The 22,219-nt window shown below is 39.4% G+C and overlaps 1 protein-coding gene across 3 annotated transcripts in view; it reads left to right on the top strand.

Annotated features, from left to right (window-relative positions):
• Positions 1–4,438, top strand: part of ELMO1 (engulfment and cell motility 1) — a 292,489-nt gene extending 288,051 nt beyond the window's left edge. For all 3 annotated transcript variants that reach the window (XM_075212563.1, XM_075212564.1, XM_075212565.1), the window contains one exon: positions 2,662–4,438. In XM_075212563.1, coding sequence (XP_075068664.1) covers positions 2,662–2,862 — 201 coding nt within the window. In that variant the 3' untranslated portion in view covers positions 2,863–4,438. The remainder of the gene's footprint in view (positions 1–2,661) is intronic.
• Positions 4,439–22,219: the final 17,781 nt, after the last annotated feature.

Below are 22,219 nucleotides of genomic sequence, written 5' to 3'. Positions count from 1 at the left end.
ATCTTTATGTCCCCATATGGCAGGGTCATCGGTGTCTACTGCGCTTTGCAATAAGGGACGACCATTATTAGTTCAGGGTGCTACTCTTTGGCCTGGAAACCGCCCCAAAGGTTTTTTTTACCGAAGTGGTGGCAGTAATAGCGACCCTCCTCTGCTCCCAGGGTATTAGGGTAATTCCGTATCTGTACTATCTTTTCCTGCAGACTTCGTCCTCCTAGACCCTGTCCCAGCACATTCAGATAACCATATCCTTCTTGGAGGTGTAGGGTTGGATAATCAACTTGCCAAAGTCTTCTCTAAGCTCAGCGCAGAAAATGCACTTTCTAGGTCTGGATTTAGATACAAGTTGGCCGAGAGTATTCCTCCTGGAGGACAAGGTTAATTTGGTCCAATCCACGACCAGAGATCTCTTGAGCAGACAATAAGTGTCTTTGTACAAAGCATGAAGCTTTTAGCCTTCATGGTATCGGTCTTCGAGACAGTACCCTATGCTCAGTTTCACTGTACCCAGCCTAAGTCTTTTTCTAGGCTATGGGGACTTTCCTATACTTCTGTTTTTTAAACTGCACAGTTGACAATCACTTTAGATCGTACCAATGACATGCTAAATTGTATGAAAAAATGTCTAAATATTTAAAAATAGTGCTTCCCTAGTAAAAATATGCATTGTTGTTTGCACAAACTTATTGTTTTTTGGTGGGTGGAAATAAACAATAACAATCTGCAGTGTAAATTGCACGGGAAACGAGGCGTGGAAGACGTGACACAAACGTAAGTGAGTCTAAGAGCACAGAGCATATATAATGTGTTAAATAGAGGCTTTTGAATAAAGAGGATTGGAACATATAGGAAATTAGATGGCTCTGATTAAGTAAAAATCCTGATGCTGCAAAACAAAATGCCCAATGGAGGGACGCTCTCAGAGCATGTCAATCAATAAGTTATTAAACAATATAAAATGCAGATTCTTATCAAACAATATGCATCTAAGATTTGTAATTGGTAATACACGTAACTGTATGCGTAACATCCCTAATTACATGTGTAAAACAGTGGAATATACATAGATTTCTAGAAATCATGGACAAGATTAGTCTTGTATAGATAATAATACCAAAAAGATATTCAAATATGTAAATCCTGAAGGTAAGTATTTATAAAAAAACATTTTAATTAAAAGCCCTGATTAAGTCCATCAAGAGTTTTAAGTTGATAAATTTCATTTCTGATTTAACTGGTCTCACAAGTGTATCTGCTCATCTCCAGTTATCTTTTACTGCTTTGATGCCTAGAAATCTTTTGATATATTTTTCTGAACTAGAATGTTTTCTCTTAAAATGGGTCACAAAGGGGTGATTTTCTATTCCTTTTTTGATGTTACGGACATGTTCAGAGAGACAGATTTTTAACGGACGTGTGGTTCTCCCAATATAACATATACTATAATCACACTCCAAAAGATAAACTATATTTTTGCTGTGGCATGTTATGACTTCATGTATTTTGTATATAAAGTCATGCTCATGCAAACTTTGCAAGCCATACATTCGCCACACCTATGAAAAGCCTTGGGGCTAGATTTACTAAGCTGCGGGTTTGAAAAAGTGGAGATGTTGCCTATAGCAACCAATCAGATTCTAGCTGTCATTTTGTAGAAGGTACTAAATAAATGAAAGCTAGAATCTGATTGGTTGCTATAGGCAACATCCCCACTTTTTCAAACCCGCAGCTTAGTAAATCTAGCCCTTGGTCTTAATTTGGCTCTCATTTTTGTTAGTGATATAAGCCCCTTTCATTAAATTACTTTTTAAGTTATCCGCTTTTCTATAGATGAATTTAGGGTGCTCAGGGGTATGGGCTTCAAGATAGTATCTCTTTTTCTCCTTGGAAGCTCCGACTGTCCAAATTCAAAGCACGTATCTCTAAGTACTTAAAACCCATAATACCTCTCTTTTCCTTAAAAGTTAAAACCGGTTTCTGATTATGAATATATTTTGTGTCCTCAATTTAACCATTTGTTGTCTTTGTTTCTGCTACAGTGCAGGTCATTTTATTAACTTTTATATTAGGTAAACATCCTAAATCTATTTATATGTAAATGTATATGTTCTGTGGTCAGAATTAATAGTACTTACAGATATTGGGCCTGAGTTATTAAGGAAAGTAAGGGGAAAAAAAGGAGTAAATGTTCTCCAAGACAACCATGTTACAAATTGCAACGGGTGCATATTAGTTTATTATTTTGCACATAAGTTAAATACTGACTACTTTTTTTTATCTAGCACACAAATACTTGATTTTTATTTTTACACTGAAATCTAAAGTTGATCTAGGACATGTCCTATCCCAAATATAAATCTGTCCCCACATTTTGAGTTTACCTCCCTCTCCAATGCAACATGGTTTTGCCGAGGTGAAAAGTTACTAAATGTTTTATGCTTTGCATGCGTCTGAATACACACAGGTTAGGGAAACACTTCATCTACTGTGAAGGCACAATTCTGTATCATACGTATACTTGTTTTATATCTGTCTAGTAATCCAGAGTAGTGAACAAACTTGTCATATTCAATTAAGCAAAGTGAACATCATATACAAAATAGTTGTTTGTGACCATAATAGTATTTATACTTATCCATAAAAACTTTTGTTTCTCCACAGTTTTGTATTTGGACAGATGGACTTAACGCATTACTTGGAAAGGACATGATCAGTGATCAGACACGAAATGACTTGGACACGTTGCTTAGCATGGAAATAAAACTCCGCCTCCTAGATCTGGAAAATATACAAATTCCTGATGCGCCACCCCCTATTCCAAAGGAGCCTAGCAACTATGATTTTGTTTACGACTGTAATTGAGAATATTTGCGTGGACCTTATACTTCAACTGGAATTACTAGGACTGGAAAATAAAAAGAGGAATATTTCATTGTATATCTAATAATTTCACTTGACACACTCCCTATCTTCAACAAAGTATTTCCAAATTTAAGGTCATTTTTGCCTTTGGCCAACGTACTGGGCATATCATACAAGTTGACTTAGTTACAAGTTACAATAGGCAATTTTAACTGAAAGCTCCAGAATCTAGATGCCCATATTTTTGATGCTTTAAATGACCCAAGGACTATGATTCTACTATTGAAGTGTGATGCTCTCAGCTTTATGTTCAAGAGCAAAGAAGTGAATAGACTTTACTATCAATGCTACTTCTCATTCTAATCAGAGACACAATAGGCACTAACAAAGGCTACTGATTATATGGAAACGGCTTGGAAGCATTGAATTTTCTTCTCATTCTTTATGCTCTCTCTGTTGCTTCTAAAGTAGATATATAACTGTCGTTTTTTTTTAGATGTAGCTAAATGTCAGATTTGACTTTAGTACACCGTGCCATGACAAAACCTGTCTTGCATTTGGAAACTCATTACTAGGATAGTATTGTTGCTGTGTATATCATTATAAAATGCACATTTGTCCACTAAAATGGTCTGTTTCACTTGTTTCTGAAGACTATAGACTGTTACACTATATTTACATGAGGCCATGAAACAGAAAATGTAAAATTAATATAAAATGTTTGAAGAACTGTCCTTGATGCTTAAAACAGTACCCTTATTACTGGGCAGTTAGGTAAGTGAACTGAGTGCAGTACAGTAATCTAGTCTCTAGGTGGCGCTATCTGCAAACAGCATACAGCATTTAACTGGTAGAAATATTACTTCCCCTTTAACTTTAATACCACACACTTTTTCAGCGCATTTTGTTTGGAGTATGTCTGCATATTTCCAGACACAAACAGTGTGAGAAGAACACTGTGCTGACAATTCTTATATCCTAAAATATCAAATAACCGTAAAAACCTGTGTAGTTGGATTCTTTGCTGATAATCACTGTGACTCTTCAATAACTTGCATATCACAAATAATCATGGGTTTCGCAGACCTTTAGCTAATCTTAGAACATTTCTGAGATTTATTTTAAAAGGCATTTGAAAGCATATGACTAGTTAAGCTTTAAACAATGTATACGATTAATTGCTTTAAAACATCAGTCCACGTGTTTTTTGTTTTTTTATATCCCAACATGCTTTTACTTGCAACAACAACAAAACATGTTCTCCCATATATGACTTGTATGTCATGGTTCCTTGGTTCAAGTATAACAAAACAAATGTGGGTTGATGTACTACTTTAAAATTCTTTAAATCTGTAAAGTGTATTGAAGAACAGTCTTCTGAAGAACAGAAAATGTAAAAATAAATTTAATAGTTTTATTCCTAAGATTAGCAAAGTTAAAGTTTAATACATTTTATTGTTTACACTTATGGATTTTCTATTTATTTAATATATGCAGAAAACTTCAACCAGTGATGTGGAAAAGGATGTACATATTTATATCAATTCATAATAAACATTATGTGCTTCTATTTCTACTGTTGTATGGTGGTGTTATGAAGAACATATTGTTATTGTAGATTTGTAAGGCGCCACATTGCTCTACAGTGCTGTACAGTGAGGAAAACAGGACATACATAAAACAGAAACATACAAGGTAGACAAAATAAATGCAGACATGAAAATAAAGGGTATGGAGGACCCTGCTCATTAGAGAACTTAATTTCTAAGTGGGAGAGGCCACAATGGAAACAAGAGGGGAGCGAGTGTGTCTCAGAGGGGAGATTGATTGGTGAGAGAATGTATAAGAGCTTTGGTAGCATGTTTGGTAAGGCCAGGGTTATTCCGGCAATGTTTTTAATGTGGAGTTAACAGGACTGGGAGAGAACCTGGATGTGAGGAATAAAGCAGATTGTGGAGTCAAGTGTGACATCAAGGGAGCAGGCTTGGAAGACTTTGAGGAAATTGTGGTGTTAATGACAGTGAGTGAGATTAGAGGGTAGGTGGTGACTCTGGCAGGAGGGAAGATTGGACATGTTGAGATTAAGGTAGCATTGTGACATCCTTGTAAATAGTATAAAGACAGTTGATTACACAACATAGCACAGAAGGGGAGAGGTCAGGGGAAGAGATATAGATTTGGGTGTCATCAGTGTAGACAAGGTACTGAATGCCGAATGAGCAAATTAGCGCCCTAGGAGAAGAGATGTCTAGTGAGAAGGTAATGGGCCAAGAATGAAGCCTTTTGGGACCCCAACAAATAGTGAAGGGGAGGATGTGCGAGAGGTAGAAACACCAAGGAAGCAGTTCAATAGGTAGGAAGTGAACCAGGAAATAACTAACGTGATGGCCAATGGTGCAGGGTTGTGTAGCAGAAGAGGGTGTCAAAAGCAGAGATGTCTAGGTGAATAAGTATGGAGAAATGAACCTTAGACTTTGCAGTAAATAGATCATTAATCCAGTTCAGGGCTGCCTTCAGCAATCATGGGGCCCAGTACGGGCCCCCAGCACCCCCCCTGCCCCCGCGATGAGCGCCCCCCCCATGAGCAACTGCAACACATACTTACCTGGGACCCCGCTGGTCTCCGCTACTCTGTCTTCAGCCTGGCAGTCACCGTGACAGCCAGGATGCGATCGCAGGGGTGGAGGATTCATTCCCCCTGCGATCATGTGATCTGGCTGTCACAGGCAGGTGAGAAGGTCCTGCTCGCAAGCTTACAATCTATGGGAAAATGGGAGATTGACAAATGAGGTTAAGTATACATTTTGCATCTTGGCCCAGCCAGACTGCAAAGGTAAAAGTGACTCATAAGCTAAATGATCCTGTCACACAACAATGTTGGTCAGGGGGTAGTTGTCTTGTGTAACAGGCGGTAACAGGCTAAAGGTAGTGAGGTTAAGAGGGTGGTTGAGGAATATTATAGGCTTGTCTGAATAGGTAGGTTTTCAGAGAACGCTTGAAAGTTTGTAGACCAGAGGAGAGTCTTATTATGCGAGGGAGAGACTTCCATAGAGTGGGTGCAGCCCGAAAAAGTCTTGTAACCGGGAATGGGAGGATGTAACGAGGGTGGATGAGAGACGCAGATTTTTCGCAGAACGGAGTTGCCGAGTTGGGAGATATTTTGAGACAAGAGAGGAGATGTATGTTGGTGCAGCTTTGTTGATGGCCTTGTAGATTAGTAAAAGTATTTTATATTGGATTCGGTAGAAGACAGACAGCCAGTGTAGAGACATATAGAGGAATTCAACAGAGGAATAGCGATTTGCAAGGAAAATCAGTCTTGCCGCAGCATGCAAAATAGATTGTAGGGGTTTGAGTCTGTTTTTGGGAAGACCAGTAAGGAGGGAATTACAATAGTCAATGCGGGAGATAAGTGCATGAATTAAGGTTTTAGCAGTGTCTTGCGTGAGATATGTGCGTATTCTGGAAATGTTCTTTAGATGTATGTAACATGATTTAGATATAGAGTCAATGTGGGGAACAAAGGATAGGTGTGAATCAAGGATTACACCTAGGCAGCGAGCTTGTGGGGTGTGATTTATGGTCATGTTACCAACAGAGATAGAAATGTCAGGTATGCTCTTGTTGGTGGGTGGGAATATTATTAACTCTGTTTTAGAAAGATTAAGTTTGAGTTGGCGAGAGGACATCCAAGATGATATGGCAGAAAGAAAGTCTGTTACACGGGACAACACAGATGTCGAGAGATCAGGAGAGGATAGATAGATTTGGGTATCATCCGCATAGAGATGATACTGAAAGCCAAAGGAGCTCATTAGATTTCCATGAGAAGCGGTATAGATAGAGAACAGCAGAGGACCTAGCACTGAGACTTGTTATATTCCAACTGATAGGGGAAGCGGAGCAGAGGTGGCTCCAGAGAAATTAACAGTGAAAGAGCGATTAGAGAGGTAGGATGAGAACCAGGATAGAACAGTGTCTTGAAGACCTAGGGATTGCAGCGTTTGTATGAGAAGAGAGTGGTCAACGGTGTCAAATGCAGCCGAGAGATCCAGGAGAATTAGAAGAGAGTAATGGTGTTTAGTTTTAGCAGTGATCAGATCATTGACAACCTTGGTCAGCGCAGTCTCTGTGGAGTGTTGAGAACGAAAGCCAGACTGAAGAGGATCCAACAGGTTGTTTGTTGAAAGAAAGCGTGTGAGGCGAGTGTAGGCAATTCTCTCTAGAAGCTTGGAGGGGCAAGGGAGCTGAGAGATGGGACGGTAATTTGAGAGAGAGTTTGGGTCGGAGTTTTGTTTTAGTTTTAGTAAATCTACCTTTAAAACCTGTCTAATTTAAGGTTTGTGTTAAATGAAATGGCTCAGAATGACTGTTCATGATCTGCATGCACTTTTATCATTGCTCATTTTTAATTACTCAAAGCTCAGATTTAAAAAAATAATTACAATAAAATCCATCTGATCAAGTAAAGCATGACTGAGACAGAGCTTTCTTAAATGAATCAAGCCAAAACATATATGGGATAATGTACCCCTTACTGTAAATTATGAAGATTAGAAATTATGTAATAATTCCGTGACCATAATGTTAGATAGGGCACATAATTATTCTGTAATGTCCAATATTCATAATAATTTAAAGTAAGGGTTACATTATTCCTTGTAGACCTGTTTTAATTTAAATGTAACCCCCTGTCACTGTGTGTAGTGTGGTGTGCAAAGGGTACACAGTGCACCTCCTTCTCAAGCCCTGGCTAGCTGATGGGCATGGGTGTAAATGATCAGGGGGTCCCTGCACATGCAGGTGTTTCTTTGTAGTTAGTGGGACACAGGTAATGTCACTTTTTGTGCAGTGTAATAGAAGTCACAATAATTTGGGCGCCAGACCATCTCTATGATAAACTGAAGTTTTATTTACACTCCCCTTCCTCCAGCACAATAATCATAATGGTTGCAGCAATAAAGAAAAATATATACATCTCCTTATTCTCTCCAGCACAGTTCTTAATGAGCAATACGAATATGGTTGCAAATATCTTATTACTCCTCCTGCACAGTTCTTAATGTTATAGAACATAAATCATAGGTCTCTTACACTCCATACTCACTGCAGATCACCCTCCTCTGCAGGGGCACTCATATGGATGCTAACAGGCAGGCAGCTTCCTCTCCATGCAGCTCTGACACACTATGTGTACCTCTCAACTGCAGCTCATCCCTCCTCTGCGGGGATGATGTCTCCTGTGCTCTGACACTTCAGTCTGTGTACTCTCAGCCTCAGGATCTGACAATACAGCTACCATGCCTCTTGTAGCTACCCTCCTCCAAGGTCTCTTCCATGCGAAGTGTCCCCCTCTCTCTTGGGTTATCTACAGTGGCATGGAGTTCTCCCCCCTCATCCAGGGCACACAATCCTTGCCCTGGCTCAGTCACCACGCTCAGACAGCCAGGCAATGCTGGGGGAGCCTGGGAGGAAGCTCCCACTCCCAGTCCCCAGCTACCATCTCTCCTCTCCTGTGTCTCTCCCAGTCTCTGTCTCTCTCCCTCTCTATTCCCCCTTAATCGACAGCCCCTCCTTCCTTTCACTCGGTCTCACAGGCTGGGCTGGGTTATCACCATGGTAACCAGTTTATGTAACTTTTTATAAACTTCTAGCTTACCCTCTAGATGACCCCTCCTGTTTTCACTGAAGTACAGGGTTTTACTAGAACACCACTAGGGGGGTGTTACATAAAAAAAAAATCTGTTCCTAAACACACTGATGCAAACTGGCCTAGACTTACACACAGACACACAGTGAAGGCAATCCGACTCATCTGTGGCCTACCACCCTGCTAACACTAATAGAAAGGGGGAGTGCATTGCTTTCACCTGTAGTCCACTATGTTAGTAGCCCTGTGGCTTACAGTGGAAATAGAAATATTGCAAGGGAGCGGAGGTATCCTTTCCCTCCGTTTCCTCTTCTATTCAGAGCTCTACTAGTGCAGTGGGTAGAAGTAGAATCGGTTGCCACGCTGTCTTTCCTGAAATTGATCAAAAGCATGCTAAAACGGCTGTTGTTGCATCCAGAGAATCTACATGTCAGTCACAGATTGGATGGCTGCATGTAAAATCTCATTTGTTATTTCTTAAGTAGTATAAAATTAGGGATCTATTTATGATTGTTTATGCTGTATACCAGTGCCTTAACTAGGGTGGTCCGGCAGGAGCTACCACCAGGACACAAGGCTGAGAGGGATGCCACTCTGAATGTCACAGTGACAATGACAGTCAGAGCAGATCTGAGCCTCTCATTCTGATTTTCATAGTGCCTTTGATTAACGCACTGAAATACAGGGGGCGCCATCTGGCACTTGCCTGTCATTTTTTCACATAGCTGTGTTTCTGGTAGCTGACTTCTCTTCTGGGACCTTATTCTATGTACCACATATGCAGATCGGAAATCCATTTCTCCTCCTGCCTCGTTCCTCGAGTTCCACACCCTCCTTCACTCCTCTCCCTCTCTCTACTCCCCTCCCACGTCAAAGAAGAAGTGAGCTGCTGTAGAAAGTGCTTGTTCACCGGTAAGAATCTCACCGGTAAGAATAGGGAATAACATCAGAGGTTAGGAGCACACAGGGGCCATAGAAATAGAGGTTAGGAACATGCGGGGAAATAGCAGCACAGGTTAGGAACACATGGGAAATAGCAGCATAGGTAAGTAACACACGTGGCGCATAGCAGCACAGGGTAGGAACACACGGGGAAAAGCAGCACCTCTAAGAAACACAAAAGGCATAGCAGCACCGATTAGGAACATGCAAGGGGGCTTAGCAGCACAGGTTAGGAACACACAAGATGCATAGCAGCACAGGTAAAGAACACACAAGATGTATAGCAGCACAGGTAAAGAATACACAAGATGCGTAGCAGCACAGGTAAGGAACACACAAGATGCGTAGCAGTACAGGTAAGGAACACACAAGATGTGTAGCGGCACAGGTAAGGAACACACATGGCGCATAACAGCCTTATCAATACCATCTAGAGTTGCTACCAATGTAAAAAGAATCCCACTTTCAGAACATAGATTAACCAGAAGAAGCATAAGGCACAAAAAAACTATGAAATGTAAGGGTAACAAAACACTCACTAGTGCCTTCTCAATAATCATATATAAAAACACAAAAATTCTTAATTATTAACTTTTAAGTATGTACAATATTATTCCTAAGCTTCAATGAATAAAATAAAATCAATTCATAAACATTACTAAAAGCATTATTGCATGGATTTGACAAAGACCATGACCATTTCTATAAAATGTATTTTAAAATCTATATAAAGATATAGGTCTAGCCCTATTTTGTGCAGTTTGATTTCCTATATCCAAATATGTCCCGTGTATTCCTATTGCAAATATCAGAGTAGTAGACAACCCGGATCAATACACTAGTGTTCTTATGTTGTTTACAAAATGTTATTTGTTTTTAAATTTCCCATACATACAAAACTTTAATGTGTATATAGTAATCTTTCCAACTCTCACAAGGAGAATTACACAGTTTCTGCACCCATAAAAGATTTCCTATGTACAGTAGAGAGGATAAAATGGAGGGCATAAGGTACAGCAATACGCAAAAGGATTTAATTCAATATCGGGTCTGGTGGTGGTGTTGGGGAATAGGTCTGTTTATGTTGTGGGGGTAGGTGGCCTAATTCTTAAACATGGATGCTATTAATTTAATTTCAGAGCTAGTAGGGGAAATATAGGCATATTTATTAAATGTGAATCTAAAGTAATTTTAGGGCTCACTGGGGGGAGGGGGAGACCTGTTTATTAAACAAAAAACACTACTGATTTTTGTTTAATAATCAGTAGTGGCACAATATTATTCACATTAGGCTCTTAATAATTTTCAGCTCCAGGCTCATGTGGCCCTTAATCTGCCCCTGTCTAGCCCTGTGCCCAAAGAGTTTGTTCATAACGACACAAATGTCATCTATAATGATGTCACTGATAACATCCCATAAAATGTTATTAAGTCAATAGCATCATACACATCACCTGTGAAATCCATACGTATATCATCAATCACTAAAAGATTATGACATTACGGTAATAAAAGAAAAATATATTGATATTCCAAGAAATGTGAACTCTGTATAAGAAGTATAGAAAAATAACCCTTTTTGCAAATTCTGAAAAGATTAGTTGTTAGGCAACAATTCCGCTTCCAGTAACCATGGCAAAAGAAGTTGCCCTTAACAAGGGCAGACTTGAACTAAAAATCAGCCCGGGCATTTAAAGCACACAGGCCTGATATGGCATCGGCACAAACTTATACGCTTGGTCTTCTACCCACCTCGGTCACTTCCCTTGTTGTGCAAAGCACCTGCAGCACCAGGAACATACATAAAATATATAATGTTTAAAAAACATTTTTTTTTTAGTGTTGGTTAACCCAGTGGTACTTAATTATTCTAAATGATACATTTAAATAATGAAAATAAATAATGCAACACAAAACAAACCTCACTTTATATTGCATTTTATTTTATATGTTCTGTCAGGATGAGAGCATAAATCTGATATGATGAAATAGAATATTGAATGTCAGGGCCCAAATAAAACTTTGCATGGCTACATACAAATGAACCTGATCTTCAAGTCAGATAAATGTGTGACCAAATGTTTATTTTTTAATGAAACAAAGAGCCCAGTAGGAGGTGATTAAGTTAAGCAAACCCTTTGTGAAGAGACCAGCTTAAGATATGCAGATCATAGACATCCACTGTATTTGATCATGTATTTCCCTAGCTAATTGACTTCCTTTCAATAGGGTTGTAAACAGGGCCCTCTTAAGAACCTCTTGGGCCCCCGGGCACAGCAGTGCACTGGGGCCCCTATATATACAAAAATAAAAAAATAATGATTATATATATGGGCCCTGCAGCCCAGGGGGGCCCGTCGGAGGCAGGAAAAAGAAAACTATGAAAAAAAGAAGAAAATACTTACCGTGCTGTCAGCTGGCGATCTGGCTACCTCCCTGGTCTCCTCCGTCGCGCTCCGCAATGGATGTCAGGCGGGCGTGATGACGTCACTCCCGACATGCACTGCCAGCGCGACGGAGGAGGAGACCAGGGAGGGAGCCGGATCGCCAGCTGACAGCACGGTAAGTATTTTCTTCTTTTTTTCAGGGTTTTCTTTTTTTTCCTGCTTCCGGAGGGCCCCCCTGGGCTGCAGGGCCCCCGGGCACCTGCCCAGCGTGCCCAATGGGAAAGACGGCCCTGGTTGTAAACACAAACTAACCGCTAGGTGTAAATTGGAGAGCCATATGCCTAGGTGAGAATCTTGGAGACTCTTGTATAAAACCTCTATGGTCTTTATGCAGGTATATAGAAATGTAAACTTGAAAGGAAATTAATTCATTTTTCATATTTTGGGAAATCTGTGTGCCACTACATACTGAGAAGCAGAAAACACACCAGGGTTGTGAATGACAAGTATGGGGGGTATCCGTGAACAGCTAAAATCACATATCTTTGGAAATGGTATGTCACATTGTCATAATTCCATCATGTTTGGTATTTAAATGTGCGGGAGATTATGACTGGTTTATTGAAGGGGGAATTATTTCTCTGGGAAATATCTTTGAAGAATTACCCACAGGTCATGACTTTGGGAATAATTGTGATCAAAGTATAGTGACACCCAGGGGACATCCCTGCCCTCTATTAGCATTAAATGCTGCCCCTGTGAAGACCATCCCATTTCATGTTGCTTAAAACCTGTGCTCTGGAGGAACAAACGGTCAGCTTCTTGGGGATCAATCTAATTGAAGGACTGTCCATCTTTTCTGCCTGCCCCAGGCATACAGATTGTATGTAAGTAATGCTCTGTACTTTCATCCCATTTGTATATTAAATCTAAAATTTAATAGTTCTGTCCTTATTGCTCTAAACGAATCCATTGCCTGTTTAGAAGAGACAGGTTGCTTGGCTGGATTAATTCTTAAGATACCAGAGTGAGAAGAGTTAACTATTTAGCTACCGGTGCGCAATTGGATGATTAAGTCATAGGCCTGCTACGGGCCTTATTCGTAGCTGGTGGCAGTTGCTGAGAGGTGTGAAGCGTGCGTTTGGGTTGGGACGGGGACAGCAAAATCTGTAGCCTTAGAGAAAGAGGTGAGTGTGAGATTTGGGGCTGGAATCCTGTGTTCCCTTACACTAAGCTTCCAAGTCACAAGTGCGTAGAGTGCGGTTTGTGACAGAGAAAGGGGTTCAGGAGCGGTTTCCTGACAGAATAGAGGTGATATATTGTATGATGGTTGGAAGATATGATAAGATATCTAATCAGGGAGTAGATAGAAAGGCTTATCCCTGACATGTTCCTTCCCCCTACAGCACCTTTTTCTTTACATACCTTGCAGATTGTAATAGGGTAGATATTTATACCATATTATAGCAATAGATTATGTAATATTGTTCTATTACAGTACAGAACACATGGGCTGATTCATAAAACCGCAAAAAGCCCTTTTGCTTTAAAAAACTGATGTATTTGCCAGCAAAATGACTTCAGAAGAGCACTAGATGTCAATCTGACACTCTGGCCCAGAGCTGAATTAAGACTCTGGGGGGCCTAGGACAGATAAGATGTAATATGGTTTTCATTTTAGACACACAGGCAATACTGAGTGTGCACTATTGTTAGGCGCACGTACAGTGTGAAGCGGGACATCCACTCCCAACTGTTCTTGCAGTCGGACTAAAAGTGAAACATACACCCAAATTCAGGGCTGCCTTACCAGAGTTGGGACAGTTGGCAGACTATCCTGCTCATTCCTACCTGTTCTTGTTGCTTTTGCTATCTGTGGTAGCTGGTGTCTTTAGTTGTTGCTTATTTGGATCCTGGAATGTTGGGGGTCCTAATTGGAAAAAAATGGGTACATGAAATGTAGAAAACTCCAACCATCCCCAGCATTAAATCAATAGTATCCGCGTGTTATAATTAGGCCTCCCTCTAGACCCAACATTAAAATAATAGTCCTCACATTTAAAAATATAGACCTATTTTCCTCAAACCAGCCCCAACAGTAAATTAATAGTATTCCTATTTAATGAATAAACCTATTTTCCTCCCTACACGCACAGCCCCAGCAATAAATGAAATGGAGTTTACTTTTAATATAGCTATTTCCCACAACCATTAAATAAATCATATTCACATTTAATAAATAACCCTTATCTCCAAACTCCAAGCCCCATTTTCAATAGCCCCAAACCACCCCAGCATTAAATTAAAGGTCCCTTCTCCGTACTTTAAATTAATAGGCCCCACTATTAATTCAAAATCAATTAATTAATGAAATTACCCCACCATCACCCCACAAATAAAATGGCACCCACTAAATAATTAGCCTCAACCTAAACTCCACCATTAAATTAATAGCCTACCTCTCACACATGTACCAAGACAACCCCCTCCCTACCCTCATAGTACACATTATATAAAGACCCCCCCTTCCCTAACACATCATGGCAGCATCATGGAGCAGACTGTCCTGCTCTCTCTTACCTGTTCTTGTCACTTTCACCACCTGTGGCTGCTGGTTTCTTTAGATCAGTTGCTGCTTGTCTGGATCCTGGAATGTTGGGGGCCCTTTTGTAAAAAGTAATAGTACTCACATTTGATAAATAGATCTATTTCCCTCCAACCAACCCCAACATTAAATTAATAGTATTCCCATTTAATAAATAAACCTATTACCCTCCCTCCAAACAGCCCCAGCAATAAATGAATAACATTTATGTTTAATATAACCATTTTCCACAACCGTTCCTGGCATTAAATAATTATTTTCACATTTAATAAATAGCCCTCCTACCCAAACTCAGCCCCACATTCATTTATAGACCCAAACCAACCCAGCATTAAATTAAAGGTCCTGTCACCGCATCTTAATTTAATTGGCCCCACTAATAAATTAAATTGCTCCACCAATAAATTAAATTGCCCCACTATCAGCCCAGAAATAATATAGCATCCATTAAATAATCAACCCCCCCCTAAGCTCCACCATTAAATTAATATCCTACCTTTCACCCATGTACTATTAAGACAGTCCCCCTATTCCCTCACACTTTATATCAGCCCCCCCTCCCTATAGTTTTCTCTGTGCAGCTCTCCTTCCCTATAGTTTAACATAGGTAGCACCCCTCCCTATAGTTTAGCATAGGCAGCTCCCTTCCCTATAGTTTAGCATAGACAGCCCCTCTCCATATAGTTTAGTATAGGCAGCCCACCTAATACTTTAGAATAGGCAGCACCCCCTCCCTATAATTTAGTATAGTCATTCGCCCCCCCTCTAGTTTAGTGTAGTCACCCCCCTACTAGTTTAGTATAGGCAGCCCCTCCTCCCTATAGTTTAGCATAGGCAGCCCTTCCTCCCTATAGTTTAGCATAGGCAGCCCTTCCTCCCTATAGTTTAGCATAGGCAGCCCTTCCTCCCTATAGTTTAGCATAGGCAGCACCCCCTCCCTATAGTTTAGCATAGTCATCCCCCCCCTCTAGTTTAGTGTAGTCACCCCCCTCTTGTTTAGTATAGGCAGCCCCTCCTCCCTATAGTTTAGCATAGGCAGCACCCCCTCCCTATAGTTTAGCATAGTCACCCCCCCCCTCTAGTTTAGTGTAGTCACCCCCCCCCCCCTCTTGTTTAGTATAGGCAGCCCCTCCTAGTATATGCAATCTAGCGATTGGCTGCCTGCTACTCTCCATTGACCACCAATGCTTTTGAGCACTTTCCTCTGTCCCCACCCCCTGTGACAAGAAGGCTGTTTGTACATTTGAAAGATGTTCAGTAGGGAAGCAGGAGCAGAATGGAGCATGAGATATATAATAATATAGACAATGTACATTTTACCGCTGTTTCCAGTTCTTCCTTTTTTCAATGAAACTTTTCCAGAAGATAACTCAAACATCTGTCCCTCATCATTGTAAGGGCTTGAGCTGAAAGTATAAAAATAAAATAAAAAATATTTCACTAACAATCACTGTCTTTAACAATTTTATGGGTTATTTAGAGTAGGAAATGGTGATATCACTGAGGCATGGGTCACAAAGTGATGGCACTAGTGCCTAGTGATTAGTGAATATTAGTTTACCCACATAATAATTACATATTTTCATATATACTTCACCATTGGATACCCCTTGTTTTTTATTCGCAGATCTATTTTTCACCTGCAAAAGCAAAAAGTGTATGTATAAAAACGACTGACTCACTGTTTTATGCATAAGCCAGATTTTATTGGCTATATAGAGACGCCCACTTCATAATTTTTCAGCAGGGTCAAAACAATCAAAGAAGGGGGGGTGCAGTGAGCAAATATAGATGGTGAGATAACCAGTTATTTATATATACTGAGGATATAGTGGGATTAATATAACACCTCCTGAGGGGTTACGATAGTCGATTATGGGCAAAGAGGAACCCAATATGATTGAGTGGCAGTAAAAAACCCAAAAACAATACACACATTAAATTGAAATGTTTAAGCTCCTTCTGTGATGATTTGATATCGGACGTTTGAGTCCCGATAACACGTAACATTATTTTCTAGGCCAATTGAAATCCAAGTAGACAGTTATAAAAAGAAGAATCTTACCCTAGAATTCCCTATTGATAAGGTCCCTGGGCAGAGAAATCCTTATATGTCGGTCCTCCGTGATGATAACAACGTGTTGCCGCGTCTGGAACGCATAAATGTAGCAGTGGAATGCACAATGTATGGTGGCTTGTTGTGATAAAAAAAATCAATATTCAACGCATTTCGTCCGATCAAGGGACTTTGTCAAGGATCGTGCAAACATATGCTAAGAGATGTTTAAATAGACCCTCCTTCCTCTTTATTGTGAAAAAGTTATTACAAAACAAATCAGTAAAAATCAAGTTATTTAAAAACATATTCTTTAAAAACAATGGCATGAAAACATTGTATACAAAATATATATGAAAAAATAGGTAAAAAATAAATAAATATATATATTATTAAAGTAATTCTATAGTTTCAAATAAGCATTGCCCAAGCGATTGTATTGTGTTTTTCGAAGCACAAGCAATTTATTTAGCAAAAGCAATTTGTTTAGCAGTTCAATAAATAAGTACAATACAGTACAAAATAGCCGATACATGATACCTATTAAAGAAGTTACATTAAAACAGGAAAGTATAAAACACCGAATACATTACATTTTCCTTATAGAGCTTCACCAAGGTCCATAGAACACAGCCATGCTCACATGTAGCCACGTTCAGAGAGAGAGAGAGAGAGAGAAAGAGCTTTGGCTGATCAAAAAGCTTGATAGTATCTAGTTTAAGTATATATAAAACTACTGAGGATGTCATGGCATGTTTCCATTGGTTCAGGGTTCAGGACAGTCTAATGTAATGCAGGGCTTAGGTCAGTTGAAAGGATTTCTCTGGGAAGAGGGGATCACCTTCCCCCAACAGCTGAAAACATGTGCTTCTCAAGGAAACTGACCCAAACCAGTTCTAAACAACTTAAAACACAATGCCATTTTGATCATTCAATCTTTTATCTTCCATAACTATTGATTGCAGGAAGCGATCGCAAAGCCGAAATTATAGGATGAGAGATAGTAATGTGCAGATCAAAATGACACTAAACATGATACATTTGCTAAATCCTGAGCCTTAGATACTTTTAAAGTGCTTTTAACATTATTATATTTAACTGTAAACTCTATTACATTTGATTATAAACAACTGTGTGTTGGAACTATTTTAAGGTGAACTATTTACAAGTGAATGTGTAAGTGTATGTGTGCGTTATTTATTGTGCGATTGTGTCATAACAATATCAATCAATATAGTTTATTTCATCCAATTATTCAACTTTGACAATATATATATATATATATATATATATATATATATATATATAGATAGATAGATATAAAGATATAAAAAATAAAATTATAGAAAAAGGGGAGGGGCCAAAGGTATTATAGAGTTAAAAATTAATCTAAGGGGTAAATGTATCAAGCTGAGAGTTTTCCGGCAGGTTTGAAAAATGGAGATGTTGCCTACAGCAGCCAATCAGATTCTAGCTATCATTTTGTAGAATGTACTAAATAAATGATAGCAAGAATCTGATTGGTTTTTCAAACCCGCCGAAAAATTCTCAGCTTGATACATTTACCCCTCAATCAAAATTACTATTTAATCCATATGGCATGAGAGTTTTTATCATGAAGATCCATTTAGCCTCCTGACGTGAAATATTCTCCATGTAATTACCGCCACTCCAAAATTTTCTTATATGTTGTATGCCTATAAATTTTAGCTGCATTGTGGATTATTATTAAAATGATTGGGACACTATGAGCTTTAAGCCCTTTTTGGATGTTGTAGATATGTTCCGCAATCCTTATCTTCAAAGCACGCTTTGTCCTTGCTGTATATTGGAGGCCACAAGGGCACTCCAACATATAGATAACTTCTTCTGTATTGCAACTGATGGCTTGTTTGATATTAAATGAACTGCCATTGGAGGTGGAATAAAAAGTAGTGATAGCTTTCGTTTGAGTCAAATTTAGATTTCTACATGGCTTACAATCTAAGCAGTAATGAAACCCATACTAATCAGCTGCAATACAGAAGGAGTTATCTATATGTTGGAGTGCCCTTGTGGCCTCCAATATATAGGAATGATAAAGCGTGCTTTGAACATAAGGATTGCGGAACATATCTGCAACATCAAAAAAGGGCTTAAAACTCAGTGTCCCTAATCATTTTAATAATAATCCGCAATGCAATCCTAATCAGCTAAAATTTATAGGCATACAGCATATAAGAAAATTTTGGAGAGGCGGTAATAACATGGAGAATATTTCACGTCAGGAGGCTAAATGGATCTTCATGATGAAACCTCTCATACCATATGAATTAAATAGTGATTTTGATTTAGGTTCATTTCTAACTCTATAATACGTTTGGCCCCTCCCCTTTTTCTATAATTTTATTTTTTATATCTTTATATATATATATATTTCTATATATTTTTACCTGTTTTTTTCATATATATTCCGTATACAATGTTTTCAAGCCATTGTTTTTTTAAGAATGTGTTTTTAAATAACCTGATTTTTACTGATTTGTTTTGTAATAAGTTTTACCCAATAAAGAGGAAGGAGGGTCTATTTAAACATCCCTCAACACTTGTTAGCAATATCCTTGACAAAATCCCTTGATCGGACAAAACGCGGTAGTATTGATTTTTTTGATCACAACAAGCCACCGTACATTGTACATTTCATTGCTACATTTCCGCGTTCCAGACGCGGCAACACATTGTTATCATAACAAAGGACCAACATACAAGGATTTCTCTGCCCCGGGATTTTCTCTGCCTCATTGTACCGTCAGTTGAATTGAACTATCAAGGCGGTCTAGACGGTTTGCTGGAGGACTCACTGACACCCATATCACCCGATCAGTATCTACGGAAGAAAGTTACGGTATATATACAATTTGCACTATTTGCATTGGTTTCTATTGCTAATTATATCAGACTATATTGGACTTCCTATTTTAATGTGAACCATCGGGTAGTATTTCCTACTCCATCGTGTTGCACATATTGTTACATTCTGACGGACAGGGGAGAAAGAGTTACCGTCTAATTTATTCAGTCACAACCACCAAATGAATTATTGAATACAATACTTACACGAATTGCCGGAATTCGTACTCTTCATTAAGTAATTGAGCATATTTATACATTTTCATCACGGAATCATTCTATCCGGGGACTTTATACAAGACAAACTTTTTGTCTAATTACTATTATACAGTGACGTTAATTATTGGTCGATTTAGCTTTACACATACACTTTTCATGTCACATGATTGCAAGTGGATATGTTTCTATCGGTGCACTCATATATGTTTTTGTATAATGTTTTAATTTGAGTTTTGCTTATTAAATGGGAGTTTTATCGACTACGTGGATTCAGTCATTACAGGTGTTGCCTGTTATCTCAGCGCTGAATATAGTTTTTATTTAGTTGCTTTTCAGAAGTCACAGGTTCTTCTCAGCTGTGGGGTAACAGACACATACCAAGTTATTATTCAGACTTCAGTGTTACAGCACCGTGAATTTATCTCTTTTTCTGATTTAAATGAGTCTATTATTCCTGGTTTTCACATTAAGAAAGTTGTGAAAATCATTGTTATATTTCAATATTACACTTTCAATATTCTTTATAATGTATTACAAAATAACACTGTTAAAAACTCACCCACAGTAATCGAAACTCGATCGAAAGTCTGATTTGCAGGTCGTCGGGCTTCTACAGCAGTAACGGTTTCTTCCCTGTCTTGGGTAGTGCGTCGTCTCTTTATGTGAGCAGCTACCAAGATACCTGCTGCCATCAGAATAATCACTGGTCCAGTTTTTTGCAGGGGATCACAGATGTGATCAGTCCTGCCTTTCCCAGAAGACTTCAGAGTACATCCAGGCATCCAGGCACCGACAAGGCAAGATAGAACTCCACATATGAGGAGCAATAATCCAAATAGGAAGAACTGACCGCTATAGCAGCAGGAGCAAACCACCATTTTTAAGATTAATTTAACACAGCTAATCCAGCTAGTGCTTCACACATACTGAGCAGGTGATGCTGTGACAGTTACATTTATACTTACTAGGGCTCTGTGAGGTGGCATTGGTATTGTGACATCACATGAGGTAATCTGTAGGTCATGTGACAAACCTAGCAGTGAGATGAGTACATTAATTTAACAGTTATTAACTGTAAAATAGAAACAAATTCAAAATACCTTCGTACAGTTTTGAAAAAGTTTCTGTTTCTGTAGTAGCAAAATAATATATGTATTATATAATAAGTAAAAATATATCATGTAGGGATATGTGTAAAAATAAACACTTACTAAACGGCCATGTTATCTGGAAGGAGATGCCTGCAGAACAAGTACAAATAACTGTTGTGTTAGTAATAATGTCATAAACAGAGATACTGGTCAGAGCAGAGGTCAGTTAGAAATAGGGATGTGCACCGGCCACTTTTGGTGTTTTGGGTTCTGATTACCTTAAGGTTTTGGGTTCTAATGGGTTTTGCCAAAACACCCCCCTTAAGGTTTAGGGTTTTGGGTTCTGATTTTTTTTTTTAAAAAGCATAAAAACTACTAAAATCCTGTTTTGTTTTTTTTTCACTCCTACGCTATTATTAACCTCAATAACATTCATTTTCACTCATTTCCAGTCTATTCTGAACACCTCATACCTCACAATATTGTTTTTAGGCCAAAAGGTTGCACCGAGGTAGCTGGATGTCTAAGCTAAGCGACACAAGTGGACGGCACAAACACGTGGCACATCTAGGAGTGGCACTGCAGTGGCAGACAGGATGGCAGTTTGAAAAACTAGGCCCCAAAGAGCACATAATGCCAAAAAAAGAGGTGCAAGATGGAATTGTCCTTGGGCCCTCCCACCAACCATTATGTTGGTGAAATAGGACATGCGCACTTTAACAAACCAATCATTTCAGCGACAGGGCCTACAAAACTGTGGCTGAAATGATTGGTTCGTTTGGACCCCCACAAAACGAGCTGGCAAAGAAAAAAAAGAGGTGCAAGATGGAATTGTCCTTGGGCCCTCCCACCCACCCTTATGTTGCGGAAAAAGGACATGCACACTTTAACAAACCAATCATTTCAGCGGCAGGGCCTACAAAACTGTGGCTGAAATGATTGGTTCGTTTGGACCCCCACAAAACGAGCTGGCAAAGAAAAAAAAGAGGTGCAAGATGGAATTGTCCTTGGGCGATCCCACCCACCCTTATGTTGCGGAAAAAGGACATGCACACTTTAACAAAGTAATCCTCCACCATTTTTTCAATGGTGACAGCATCCAATGCAGCGACAGTAGACATGTCAGCAATGGTTGGCAGGTCCTTCAGTCCGGACCAGATGTTCTCTGCATCCCCGCCAGCGGGTCGTTTATGAAATCTCAGCTGTTTCCTCGCAGCCACAGGTGTGGAAGAAAATGAAGGAGGAGCTAATGCCATGTTACGGTCCTCTTCAGATGACAATTTCCTGACCAGTAGGTCTTTGCACCGCTGTAGACTTGTGTCCGCCGGAAACAGAGGATCGAGCACGGTGGCCAGAATGTATTCCTCTCACTTTAAAAGAGTGACCACCCTCGGATCCTGGCAAAGCGTACGAAGGGCTTCATCCACAAGAGCTACATGTTTGTGGAATCGCAATGGTTTACCATCTCCTCCCTCACTTTCTCCAGCTGCTTCTGCAACAGCCTGATCAGGGGAATCA

The sequence above is a fragment of the Mixophyes fleayi genome, chromosome 5 (assembly GCF_038048845.1).
Source record: "Mixophyes fleayi isolate aMixFle1 chromosome 5, aMixFle1.hap1, whole genome shotgun sequence".
Taxonomy (NCBI): Eukaryota; Metazoa; Chordata; class Amphibia; order Anura; family Limnodynastidae; genus Mixophyes; species Mixophyes fleayi.
This window is presented reverse-complemented; position numbering and strand designations above follow the sequence as displayed.